The sequence below is a fragment of the Bufo gargarizans genome, chromosome 5 (assembly GCF_014858855.1).
Source record: "Bufo gargarizans isolate SCDJY-AF-19 chromosome 5, ASM1485885v1, whole genome shotgun sequence".
NCBI lineage: Eukaryota > Metazoa > Chordata > Amphibia > Anura > Bufonidae > Bufo > Bufo gargarizans.
The window spans coordinates 277,453,060-277,467,842 of NC_058084.1; the positions used below are offsets into that span (position 1 = coordinate 277,453,060).

The 14,783-nt window shown below is 42.0% G+C and overlaps 1 protein-coding gene across 1 annotated transcript in view; it reads left to right on the forward strand.

Moving 5' to 3' along the window:
- ICE1 (interactor of little elongation complex ELL subunit 1) overlaps window positions 1–14,505 on the forward strand; it is a 169,175-nt gene extending 154,670 nt beyond the window's left edge. The window contains exons 19-20 of the mRNA XM_044293011.1: window positions 7,885–7,983; window positions 13,277–14,505. Coding sequence (XP_044148946.1) covers window positions 7,885–7,983; window positions 13,277–13,464 — 287 coding nt within the window. The 3' untranslated portion in view covers window positions 13,465–14,505. The remainder of the gene's footprint in view (window positions 1–7,884; window positions 7,984–13,276) is intronic.
- The last annotated feature ends 278 nt before the right edge of the window (window positions 14,506–14,783 follow it).

Below are 14,783 nucleotides of genomic sequence, written 5' to 3' on the forward strand. Positions count from 1 at the left end.
TAATTGGAGAGCCGCCTTTTACACAATTTCTTTTTTCCTTTATCAGCGTTCACCAACTCCTTGATCATAATGTTCTCAAAACTTATAAGCCACTTCAGGCGGAAACTTGTTTACTGTCCTTTTATAGGTATTTACAGCTGTGCCATGCCTGCCGGGCTGACCATGCTAACTGTATGTTGAGCATGGTATACCAAAACAAAATCATTGCCCTGGTAGACCGGAGGAATTCCTTTTGGAGTCTGGAATTATTTCTCTGCTCTATTAGGCTATACTAGACCGATTTCTGCAAGACTTCACAGTGATAAGTAGGGCAATGGGAAGTAGAGGTGGGGTCGTTAGAGGAAAATCAGTGGCAGGCGATATTGGAGAGGACTCCAGAGCTCTCTCAGTGAAGCCCATAGGTTGTCACAATTGTACCTGATTCATCGGGTTTACAGAATTCCCTCAGTTTCTGTTTAATATAGGACTCCATTTGGATCCCAAATGTCTGCGATGTGGGGAGGTGGATGTGGGTATGTTACACATGCCGTGGTCATGCTTGGCCCTTGAGGGCTTTTGGCACGCTGTTACATCTCATTGACTCTCTATATGAAGTTACATTGGATGTGACCGCATTTGTTTGTGTATTTGGCAGATCCTCCACATATCCCATCACTGAACCCAGAAAGGTAGCGGCGGCCAGAATGTTATATATGGCTTGCAAGCTGATTGCCCAGCATTGGCTAGATGAGTGTAGTCCTTGTAGAACTGAATACATAGCCAAGATTAACTGGCTAATCATTTTGGAACGAGGGATTTATAGGAAGTGGGTTGCTATGACCAAATTTGAGAAACTATGGACTCCTTGGATTGACATCCAGGGCTGGCATCCAGGCAACTCCAGAGATACCGTCTGGGACTAGTATGAGGGGTACTAATGCCTGATGTGTGTAGCTCGATCCGTGATTGGCAGTCTCTTGCAGGATTTAGGGAATGTGTCTCCACTATTTAATAAGGGAAAGATTCAACGCACTATTGTTGAGAGTGCTGTAGGAAAGGAGCATGTATTTATCACAAAGACATGACATGGGGTCGGGTAGTGAGGAATGTGTAGGATGGAGAGCATCATCAAGATGTTATGAGGGGGGATGGTATGGGGGTGTTGGGGTTTTGTTTGTAAAATTTAAAATGTTAATAATAAATTACTTAATTTAAAAAAATTATACCCAGAAAACCGTCCACGTGTTTATTTAAAAAAAACAAAAAAAACACCACACATGGAATATTCACTAGATTGTTATTAAAAAGAAATATGAAAATGTGCCATTACTTTGGTAGGTGTCTGACCTCTGGGACCTCCACTAATCCTGAGAATGAAGGGGATTGCCACCCTCTAAGCTTTCTCTGAATGACAGTGCCCCAGCCAAGCCCTGTGCAGAACTGTAGTGCAGCCTCATTCAAACATTTAGTTTTTCTTGGACAACACTAGAGCAAAGAAACCTATACTTTTGCTACAGATTATTGTAAAGGACAATTGAACTGAAAATATAGCTTTTGTTTCCTGGACATTGTTCCATTATGTGGTCTACTGTTTTTCACAAATTTTCCAAGAAGCCCTTCTAGTCGAAAGATGCCTTTTCATCCAACATTTAAGGTCTGTGGGTTGTTTGCCTTAACCCCTTAGTGACCAAGCCTGTTTGGGCCTTAATGACCAAGCCAAATTTTGGAAATCTGACATGTCATTTTAGCTTAGAATAACTTTGTAATGGTTTTGCACATCAAAGTAATTCTGACATTGTTTTCTCGTCACATATTGTACTTTACTTAGGTGGTAAAATTCTACCGATAAAATATGCGTATCTTTATTAAAAAAGTGAAATTTTATGAAAATTTGTCAAAAAAAACTGCACATTTTCCTATTTTCAACTGCAATATTTCATATACATACATTAATACTATTCAATATTTTTTTATTAGAAATTTATTTCCACATCTTTACTTTATTTTGGCTGCACTCACAAAAATTTTTACTTTTTATTTTTTTTTATTTAGGAGACTTTACATTTTAACATAAATGTTAAAATTTTTGAGGTACATATTTTTTCCTGAAACAAGCCAAGTTTGCAGAGGTTTATAAGTGTCAGAATAATAGAAACCCCCCAAAAGTGAACCCATTTTAAAAACTAGGCCCCATAACATATTTATCTATGGGTGTAATGAGTTTTTTGACCCACTAGTTTTTTGTAGAAATTAATGCTAAGAAGGTGAAAAAAAATGTAATTTTCATTTTTTACACAAAAAAAGACAGATTTTTTTTCTACACAGCACATGAAAATTAAGATGTACACTCCAAAATGTATCACCCCGTTTCTCCTGTCTTCAGAAATACCCCCATTGTGGCCCTAATCTTATGTCTTGACAAACGGCAGGGCCCAAACATAAAGGAACACCCAGTTGTTTTCAGAACACAAAATTTGCTTGAAAATTGGTTTAGGCCCCATTGCACACTTGTAATGGAGTTGAGCTGCCAAAACAATAGAAAACCCCCATAATGGACCCCATTTTGAAAACTAGACCCCCTAAGGTATTCATCTAGGGGTGTAGTGAGCATTTAGACCCCCTAGTTTTTTGTAGAAATTAATGCTAAGAAGGTGAAAAAAAATTAAAATAGCTCCACGAACCATCCCAAATTAAACAGAAAATGAGAATAAATTGAATTCATGACCCCCCCCCCCCCCCCACACAAATCCGGGTGTCCCTCCTCCTTCCATGTTTGCTACACACCCGGCATCTTTTCTGTGCATACGTTTTGCTGGTAGTGGATGGGACGGGGTGAGGGAAATGGTGTTCTGAAAGCCTTCGAACGTCCTCCGATTCGAAGGCTTGCCTAGGTGCGGGGGACTCAAACAGGAGACTCTCAATCACCTTCTCCTGGTACTCGAGGAAGTTGAGGTTTCCCTGGGACTTTTTGAATAAAATAAAACTATTGTACGTAGCAATCTGGATGAGGTAGATTGCTACCTTTTTATACCAGGCCCTGTTTTTTCGATTCACCAGGTAGGGATGAAGCGCTTGGTCCGAGAGGTCTACACCTCCCATAAATTTATTGTAGTCTGTCACACAGACCGGTTTGTGCTTGTCCGCCGTAGCCCCCCTCTCCCTAACTGCCACTGTGGTGTCTGCATGCAAGGTGGTCAGCATGTAGACATCCTTCCTGTCCTTCCACTTCACGGCAAGCAGCTGGTCACTTGCGAGGGCGAAGGATGTTCCTTTCTCCAAACGTTTGGAGACCAGCGGTTGTGGGTATCCAACTCTATTTTTGCGTACTGTCCCACAAGCCCCTGTGTTTGCAGCATGGAGGGATTTATAAAGGGGTATACTAGTGTAAAAATTATCTGTGTACACGTGGTACCCTTTGTGCAGGAATGGTGCCAATAAATCCCACACAATTTTTCCCGATGTCCCAATATTTTCGGGGCAGCCTGGGGGGTTAAGTTGGGAGTCTCTGCCCTCATAAATAGACAGACCACAGGTGTAGCCGGTTGTGCTCTCGCACACCTTATACAACTTTACCCCATATCTGGCACGCTTGGAAGGAATATATTGACGGAAGGAAAGGCGGCCTTTAAAACTAAAAAGGGACTCTTATTTAGGCGATCGAAGGCTGGGTCAGTTCTGGGGGGGGACTTGGGAATTGTCAGAAAAATGCATGAACCGCATTAGGACTTCATAGCGGTTACGGGACATAACTGCTGCAAACACAGGGGTTGAGTGGACAGTACTCGCATCCCAATAGGATGGGACAGAGGATTTTTTTACAATGCCCATGTCCAGGGTAAGCCCCAATTTTTATTTTATTTCAGGGACACTTGTGGGGGTCCACCGTCTTACATAAATAGACGTGGGCTTTTGTACAGCAAACTGTGTGGCGTACAAATTAGTTTGCTGCACAATTAACTCAAGGACTTTATCATCTACAAATAAATGAAAAAAATCATAAGGGGTAAAATTGCCGACATCCACATTAATTTGGGGAGTGGGTAAAAATTGGGGTACTTGGGGGGGAAATTAAGTGGCAGGAACCCACGTAGCAGAAGGGACGGGACCGCTGGGTGGAGAATGAGGGGAGGTGGCGACTTCTACCACCATAGGGCTATGGGGTCTGGGGATGGAATCAGAGTCCCCGCTATCTGAAAATATTTCCGCCTCTGAAGCGGTGCCAGATTCAGAGTGGTCAGAGCAGAGAAATTCGTATGCCTGCTCCGCACTTAACAATCTCCGAGCCATTTATTAATATTTTTTTCTGTACAGCTCGTCCCTAAAAATGACTGACGCCCACCGACTGACGGAGTGACGCCCACCGACTGACGGAGTGACGCCCACCGACTGACGGAGTGACGCCCACCGACTGACGGAGTGACGCCCACCGACTGACGGAGTGACGCCCACCGACTGACGGAGTGACGCCCACCGACTGACGGCGTGACGCCCACCGACTGACGGCGTGACGCCCACCGACTGACGGCGTGACGCCCACCGACTGACGGCGTGACGCCCACCGACTGACGGCGTGACGCCCACCGACTGACGGCGTGACGCCCACCGACTGACGGCGTGACGCCCACCGACTGACGGCGTGACGCCCACCGACTGACGGCGTGACGCCCACCGACTGACGGCGTGACGCCCACCGACTGCCAGTAACAGACGAACAGGGTCCCTAATAAAGATAATTGACTGTAACTAATAGACGTCTAATGACGGACGCCTAATCACGGACATCCACTGACCGCCAGTAACAGACGAACAGGGTCCCTAATAAAGATAATTGACTGTAACTAATAGACGTCTAATGACGGACGCCTAATCACGGACATCCACTGACCGCCAGTAACAGACGAACAGGGTCCCTAATAAAGATAATTGACTGTAACTAATAGACGTCTAATGACGGACGCCTAATCACGGACATCCACTGACCGCCAGTAACAGACGAACAGGGTCCCTAATAAAGATAATTGACTGTAACTAATAGACGTCTAATGACGGACGCCTAATCACGGACATCCACTGACCGCCAGTAACAGACGAACAGGGTCCCTAATAAAGATAATTGACTGTAACTAATAGACGTCTAATGACGGACGCCTAATCACGGACATCCACTGACCGCCAGTAACAGACGAACAGGGTCCCTAATAAAGATAATTGACTGTAACTAATAGACGTCTAATGACGGACGCCTAATCACGGACATCCACTGACCGCCAGTAACAGACGAACAGGGTCCCTAATAAAGATAATTGACTGTAACTAATAGACGTCTAATGACGGACGCCTAATCACGGACATCCACTGACCGCCAGTAACAGACGAACAGGGTCCCTAATAAAGATAATTGACTGTAACTAATAGACGTCTAATGACGGACGCCTAATCACGGACATCCACTGACCGCCAGTAACAGACGAACAGGGTCCCTAATAAAGATAATTGACTGTAACTAATAGACGTCTAATGACGGACGCCTAATCACGGACATCCACTGACCGCCAGTAACAGACGAACAGGGTCCCTAATAAAGATAATTGACTGTAACTAATAGACGTCTAATGACGGACGCCTAATCACGGACATCCACTGACCGCCAGTAACAGACGAACAGGGTCCCTAATAAAGATAATTGACTGTAACTAATAGACGTCTAATGACGGACGCCTAATCACGGACATCCACTGACCGCCAGTAACAGACGAACAGGGTCCCTAATAAAGATAATTGACTGTAACTAATAGACGTCTAATGACGGACGCCTAATCACGGACATCCACTGACCGCCAGTTACTGACGGACAGTTTATAATTTGATTTTTTTTTTCTTTCTTTTTTTTTTCACAGTATGTATTCACAGAGCCAGGACAGAAGTCTGATCTCTCTCTCCTCACAGAACAACTGCGCTGAGGGGAGAGAGAAGCACAGCCCCTGTCCTGGCTCTGTTTTGTAAATATAATGGATGTGATCTCCATGATAGGTTTATCATGGAGACCACATGATCAGGGACCATTATTATTGGTCCCTGATGGTTACTGTGCTGAAGGCAGATCTTCAGCACAGTAACCAGTGCGCATGTCTGCACCATTTTTTTGATTTATTAGATGGGGGGGGCCCTAATAACTTTATTAAAATATATGTAAGGGCCATATTGCCCCGATCGGGGTGCTGGGGGACCCGATCGGGGCATAACTTGAACTTCTCTCTCCTCTCCTGAGGAGAGAGACCTTACAGTAAGCGGCGGCGGCCGGCTTTCAGTCTGCGCATGCGCCGGGCCGCCGTTGCCATCTTCCTTGAGGGTAAGGGGGGGTGGGGGGTGAGGATCGGGACCCAGCTTAGGGACAGAAGTGCTGGGGGATCCGATCCTAGCACCGGAGACTTTCTCCCTCCTCTCTTACATGAGAGGAGGGAGAAAGTTTTAGTACAGGCATCATTTTCGGTGATCGCCGTGATAAAGTGTATCACGGCGATCGCGTGATCAGAGACCGGTTGTCACGGTCTCTGATCACTGTCCCGCGCCCTCAGCTACCTCCGGTAGCTGCGGGCACTGAGCTACAACGCTTGATTTTAGCGTTAACTCGGGCTGAAGTGCCGCCGTAAAAAGGCGGCGCTCCAGCCCAAGGCCCCTTAGTGACCGCCGTAAAAACACGTATGGGTGGTCACTAAGGGGTTAACTGTTGGTCAGTAACACCAGGGCGTTTCTTAAACGCTGTGTATACCTTCAGGGGCAGTTTTTTTTTTTTTATTGCAATTTACTCTTTTGGCCTAAAAATTATTTTTTCAATTGTTCTTTATTTAAAAATATTCAGCCGTTCTATCACAAAAAAGTTAACTATTTTCTAGCTGTATGAAGTCTACTTTCAATTTGTGCCGGTTATCTAATAACCCTCATCTCTGGTAAATGGTAAAAATACACATTCTGCTACTAGAGAATCTTAATCCTTCGGAGGCAATTTTTGCTTACGATTGCATTTTTAGCTAAAAATCTTATTTTCAATTGGCCAATATTTTTCTTACACTGTGAACAGTACTTTCACTTTGTGCCGGTCATCTAATAAACCTTATCTGTAAACTACTAAGATGTTACCATTATGTAAATCACATTCTTATCAGTAAGATAAGAACTGGGCTATAATGAGTGTTTATAATGTCAGAGAGCAGAGATAAGGACCCTGTCAGCTCCCCAAATGACAGAAGACCAAAAATCCACCAGCTGCTACTACAGTATAGAATCCATTAATGTTTGCAATCCTTGGAAACAGTTCCCCTGCAGCTATGGCCCAGATTTACTAAGGTGTCTGCGGCAAAAAATCTGTTTTCTACACTTTTCTGACATGGTCAATGAGGAGGTGTGGCTTAGCAGAAAGTGGGTGGGTCCTGCAATACATCACTTTGTGACAAAAGTTAGAAGCAATTCTGGCATAGAAAGTAAGCTAACCAATAGTGGATATAGTCAGAGAAAAGTGGCTATCCTTGCGCAGATAGCCTACATATCATGTAGCTTGAGCATATGTAATGAATCTGATGCAGTTCTAGACAGCCTGTCTTAACTAATCCTGTAGATGGTGGAAGCTTAATGTGCGCATATGATTCTCCTCTGCATTGGTACGGTAAATTGTTTCAATACAGTGACATTTAGTTGGTGCAGTTTAGGTCAATCCTTTTGTAATAACAGTAACATTTTTTGGACAGATTTATTCCAGTATAGCATTGTATACCCCAGCCTTTGCACGTGGCTGTAAATATTTTGCATTGAGTATCTAAAAAGCCTAAAAGAACACATTTGTGAAATGTGCTATGAACTGTTATATTTATTTTTGGTTTAATAATTTGTACGGGGATTCATTTTTTTTAGGACATCTTTGTCAGATGGGTTTGAAAGAAGGATTTATAACAGCTGTGAAGAACATTACTTCTGTTATTGTTACATTCGTCAGCCATGCAAATGAAGAAGGTAAGAGTTTCATTTACCATACACCCTTGAATATTATTTAAAGGGGTTATCCCATAAATGTATTTTTTTTTTTTTTTTGCGTATCCGAGGACCTTTATTCCATGATGTGGGTGGGCCATCAGCTCATCCGCACCTATTTTTACCTGGATGCATTTCCTTTAGCTCTTGTTAACCCCTTCCTCCATTGCATAGAAAATAGTATCTGACATACAGACCCAGAGATGCATGTGGTACCCACAATTCTGTCTCCACTGTCTAGTATAGGGAGAAAGCTATTTATGCATTTGTAAATTTAGAAGTAGGATGAATGGAATGTGTCTGGGCTGCTTCACCTCCTTCACTATAAGATCACTTCATGCACTGCATGTTGGTCCGCCTCTGAATGCAAGAGAAGGTGAACCGGAAGGATAAACCGCAGGGAGAACTACCAGAGTGGTTAAAAAGTATGTACAAAGAAATTATATTTTATTGCATATGTATTGCAATAATACTTCTTCATTTGAAATGACCTGTTATTTGCATAGCAATACATTTTGTGGGATAACTCCTTTAACCCCTTAGGGACCGGGCTCATTTTCACCTTAAGGACCAGGCCATTTTTTGCAGATCTGACCAATGTCACTTTATGTGGTGATAACGCTTTGAATTATCCAGGCCATTCTGAGATTTTTTTTTTAAATTTTTTTATTTTGTCACACGTTGTACTTCATGACACTGGTAAAATGAAGTAAAAAAATAATTCATTTGTATTTATAAAAAAAAAATACCAAATTTACCCAAAATTGGGAAAAATTTGCAAATTTTTAAGTTTTAATTTCTCTACTTCTATAATACATAGTAATACCTAAAAAAATTAGTTAGTTCTTTAACATTCCCTATATATCTACTTTAGGGAATTACATTTTATTTTTTGGGGATGTTACAAGGCTTAGAAGTTTAGAAGCAAATCTTGACATTTTTAAAAACCCACTTTTTAAGGACCAGATCAGGTCTGAAGTCACTTTGTGAGGCTTACATGATAGAAACCAACCAAAAATTACCCCATTCTACAAATGAAACCCCTCAAGGTATTAAAAACTGATTTTACAAACTTTAACACCTGGATTTTACAAACTTTGTTAACACCTGGATTTTACAAACTTTGTTAACACCTGGATTTTACAAACTTTGTTAACACCTGGATTTTACAAACTTTGTTAACACCTGGATTTTACAAACTTTGTTAAAACCTGGATTTTGCAAACTTTTTGTTAAAACCTGGATTTTGCAAACTTTTTGTTAAAACCTGGATTTTGCAAACTTTTTGTTAAAACCTGGATTTTGCAAACTTTTTGTTAAAACCTGGATTTTGCAAACTTTTTGTTAAAACCTGGATTTTGCAAACTTTTTGTTAAAACCTGGATTTTGCAAACTTTTTGTTAAAACCTGGATTTTGCAAACTTTTTGTTAAAACCTGGATTTTGCAAACTTTTTGTTAAAACCTTGATTTTGCAAACTTTTTGTTAAAACCTGGATTTTGCAAACTTTTTGTTAAAACCTGGATTTTGCAAACTTTTTGTTAAAACCTGGATTTTGCAAACTTTTTGTTAAAACCTGGATTTTGCAAACTTTTTGTTAAAACCTGGATTTTGCTAACTTTTTGTTAAAACCTGGATTTTGCAAACTTTTTGTTAAAACCTGGATTTTGCAAACTTTTTGTTAAAACCTTGATTTTGCAAACTTTTTGTTAAAACCTGGATTTTGCAAACTTTGTGTGTATTACTCATACAGCTTCCTGCCTGTGAGATCCAGGAGGCTGGATCTCACAGGCTCTTCACCGGAAACACATGTATCCTTAAGTACCAGGACTTCATGACCTACCAGTACGTCCTATTTCCCCAAGAGGTTAGAGACTATAGACACCTTTGCAGTGTGTTTTCTTTTTTGTTACTTCCCAAGTGCAAAATTATGTATTCTGTCCCGAGAGCCAAAAATTGCCACATTCTGGTTTCTCCTACTTCGTCTTAAATGCTCATGTGGCAATATTTTGTCACACAGACGTTTTTAAGCCATCCTGACCATTGGCCCCAGCAACTTCACTAACATTAAGTCTGTTTCGATGCATAAATGAAGTCTGAAACCTACTGCAGTCAGCGACTGGAGTTCAGACTGCCGGAGCATGGGCCTAATTTAATGATGCTGCAGGTAACGATCCAAAAGAAGCAGGCTGAGGAGCGCAGGATACCAAAAGGGTTTCTTTATTGCACATGTAACGCATTTTAAAGACGTGCTGACTTCATCAGACAGTCAATGCACGGTAATGAGCACAATTTCTATGAATCCAAGAGACCTCTAAAAACTCCAATGGTATTAAAACAATTTTAGGCAAACTGTTGTGTGACCCAATAAACCAACTATTACGTATAGGCGGAGCCAGTCTCTTAAAAATTTACTGGCCACTAGTTTCTTGAAACCCTTTACTGTTGAACCCTGTTCACACCAGCATGTCTCACATTCAATTTTACCAGTTGTTTCTGTTTGTAACAAATATGGGTATGGTTCTTCAAGTTTTGTGTCTGAGGTAACAGACGAGCTGTTTGACATAAGGAGGTTTTTAAATTCATGTCTGTCATCTCTCTCCCCTCCTGTCCCTGTAGACAACAGTATGTTGGGCAGACCATCCAGCCTGTGAAAGAGATTGAACAGACATCAGCGTAATATTCATTTCGGCAGGACTAACCATAGTGTTTCCAGAATGTCCTTAGTAAGGATTTCTCCCTATTGAGATTAATAATTCTTGAACAGATCCCTGAGACCACTTAGGACAGTTTTTCTGTTTTCCTCAATAGGGAGGCTTATTGGACTTTCTGGCTATGTACTTTAATGCCGGAGGGTCTCAATAAGGCTATTTAACGAGTGAGACTGAGAAATGAATGTAGTACATCACACAATATATTTTTCTGGGTGTATGATTATGTATAGTCTCCATCCTTTTAACTGTCTCCTATTGTATATTTTATACTTACCGTATTTATCGGCGTATAACACGCACGGGCGTATAACACGCACCTTCATTTTAAGAGGGAAATTTCAGGAAAAAAAGGGTAGCTCAGAACTTTTTTTTTATTAATATTATTACCACTTATAAGGTAAATAATGTAAAAGGATGACACTTATGGGGCTCTGTGGATGACACTTATGTCATCCACAGATCCCCATAAGTGTCATCTACAGATCCCCCATCAGATGGATCAGTGTGGAGAGAGGAGGCGGGGACACTCATGGCGGGGCCCGGTGCAGTGACTCTACTCTAATACACCGGGCCCCGCAACTGTTAAACATTCAATCTGATCTCTATATCTAATTGTAGATGCGCTGTACGGTACTTACTGTAGTACCGGAGGTATAACATTAAGACGGCGCAGACCGGCATCTCCCTCGGTCATGCGCCGCCTGTCTCAGCTCCCTCCTGATGCGCTGCCTGCCCCAGCTCCCTCCTCATGCGCCGCCTGCCCCAGCTCCCTCCTCATGCGCCGCCTGCCCCAGCTCCCTCCTCATGCGCCGCCTGCCCCAGCTCCCTCCTCATGCGCCGCCTGCCTGCTTATCTCACTTTATGAATGAACAGGCAGGCGGCGCATGACAGAGTGAGCTGGGGCAGGCGCCGCATGACAGAGGGAGCTGGGACAGGCGGCGCATGAGGAGGGAGCTGCGGCAGGCGCTGCGCCGTCTTAATGTTATACCTCCGGTATGTAAAAACATGGCTTCTTAACATTATATCGGCGTATAACACGCATACATCATTTTCCCCCTATTTTCAGGGGGAAAAAGTGCGTGTTATACGCCGATAAATACGGTAGTTATTTTGCTTAAGTTTATTATCCGATCCGAGTTTTATATGTTGCTTTGGTTTATATAAATTGTGCTTCTTACTGTGCAATGATTTTGTCTGAAGAACGCAGCACACCTTTGAAACCTGTTACATGTGCAATAAAGAAACCCTGTGCTCCTCAACCTGCTTCTTTGGGGTCTTTGTCTACAACTTTGAGGTTCGTTTGGATTACTGATAGGAAGTGCTGCAGTTACCTTTGTTCCTTCCTCTGGAGGACTTTGTGTCTGAGTTGTGCCTGCATTTGCACAACTCTTTTGGTGAGCATTGTTACTTACCTGTTGTCCTAGGCCTCCTTTTACCTGAGGTACATCACCTTGGAACGCCCTGCTTTGTGATTTTTCCCTTTCAGTAATTTAAGATGAGACGCAGGTCTCATCATAAATTAGGAGTATTCTCAGGCACCTCAAAGCCCGTTGTAAAATGCAGTTTTTTGATAAATGACCCCCCCAATAAGTATGGGTCATTCATTTCACGTTCTATGTACAATACTTTTCAGTGTGTAATATACTTTGTGGTCTATATATTGCTAGATATGAACTCTATTCACATAACTCTGTCTTCACAAGACAGTCTTCCGGTTTGGAGAGTTTGTAAACACATCACCATCTTATTACTTTTCATGGGCAGTCAGTAGGTTGGGACAGTAACTCTGGTTCCGGTACATGTGCTTTTTTCCTTTCTCACTCCCTCTCCACCTCCCCCACATAAAATAAGTCTCTATACACTGCTGTGTTTCATCAGTGAGAAGAGAAACGGTACCCCACACATCCAACTCCAAGCTACATGTACGTCATCTAAGCCAACCAGTACCCTGTTCTGTCCTATTGATGGGCAAAAACCCAGAAACAGTGGTGTCTACACATGGGTTTGGTTGGTAGAAGTTAATTTGCATACCTTCTTCCATGGGGCACGGACTGTGTAAAATAAGTCCATATACATCACTTATTTTTACATGCCATGGGAAACCTAATCACTTCCCACGCCGAGCTGCCTCTATAAGTGCTCATACACCGCCGTTGGGGTCAGCCAAATAGCTATTCCTTTCCTGCTCCCCCATAATTATTGGAGGTGTGTATTGTTACTTTGTAATGTCTAATTTCTCCTGTACATGTACTTTCTAATTGTAAAGTGCTTCAAAATATCTTTGTGCTATAAAAATAAAGATCCTTTTTTAGCACATTAATTGGCATACAACTTTGGTTCTAAAAACAGAATCATAAATGATATTATAATCACACTGGCATCTTGAAATGGCTGTTCAATAAAGATCATACCCATACTTTCCGAATGCACATACATCTGATCTTAATTTGTTGACCCTTTATTAATTCTGAACTTACTTAAAGCTTTGCAAACATTGATTTATGTTCTCTATTGTTTGTATGTAAGCCTAATATGTACCAAACCTCCTATTTCATACCACAGGTGTACCGTGGGGTGTGCAGTTGGCATCGGTATATATGCTGTGTGACACTGCTCCTTGTAATCCAGCTCTTGTGCAGCAGACTCTCCAAGCATGGAAAGGGACTACAAAGAACATCATACCACCAGCTGTAATAAACTTTATGCAAGAGATTGCTTCGTTGTGTGTTCAAGATAATGGGGTCATTTAAATGTCGCTAAAGGGTTAAGGGGGTCCTGTTGTCGAGATTCCTCAGCACTGGAGGAAAGAAGTGCCTATTTCTGTTCTGTTTCTACTTAGTTTGCACTTTGATATTTAAGGATGTAAAGCCATTTTTGTTTCACTTGTATATGTTTGTTTGCCTGCACAGAGCTCCCAGGAAGGTTGTAAATGTGTAAATTATTACTGGCTTGTAAAGTTTTTGTAGGATACATGTATGTAGCCAAAGTTTTATCTATGGGATGTTAAGATGAATGCTTTATAATTATTCCCTCCCTCTTTGAACTGCACAGTACTGAAGATGGCACTGCTCCTTTAACACCTGGAGTGCACATGCCAGCAATGTGAACCGGTACTGGGTTCTTACATGTACTTGTATCTTCAAACAGCTTAAACTTTGGGTCACTATTGCATTACATTATATATGTCCACTGTGAACACACAATCTTTGACAGACATAGGTTTTGTCCTATAGGACAGCACTACCCATTTCTGGTGTATTGAGTGAGCATGTGATCCCTCCATGATAATTGATGTGGTTAAACTGACAGTCTGCCATTTATTACTAGAACATGTGCACATTCTCTACTAGATGTAAGCATTCTTGTAAAGGTCCATCATATGTGTGTGCGATTTTGCACGTTATAGTAACATGCTCTAATTTAATAGTGTTATGCCAAGATCTAATGGTAGCCCCTATCCACTGGATAGGCGATAGGAGTCTGGATCCCCTCCCATATAAATGGTGCAGCATGCACGCCTCCACTCCATTCATCTCTGTGGAACTGCTGGATATGGCCCATAGAGCCTGAATGGAGTGGCGGTGCACATGTCTGACTGCTGCTCCATTCAAAGGGGGGGGGAGACACATGGTCCCCGTTCTTGTAATCGATGGTGGTACTAGCAGTTGGATAAGGGATAAGCTTGGCACAATCCCTTTAATGTATTATTATTTACCGATCAAGCACGGACAATTTAATTTTGTTGTTCCACATATTAAGCAGTCCTAATTTGAAGGCTAACATGTTGCACCTCAGTTATGAAAAAAATTGACTTGTTGGTCATTGCAGCCATTAAGAGGTCAATTTTCATTTTTTCCAATATAGATTTAAAAAATAAACTGACCTCTCAAATGGTCTTTTACTCCCATGGAGACTTATAACAGGAGGTCCATTATTTAGAATGCCCGGTGCACATTGTTGGCGTGTGCACTCCAATTGAGTACTAATAAGCAAGTAACCACCATCTTGATTGCTGTAGTCTGTTTAGTTTATTGGTTAATTCACCTGTTATCCTACTGTAACAGTGGTG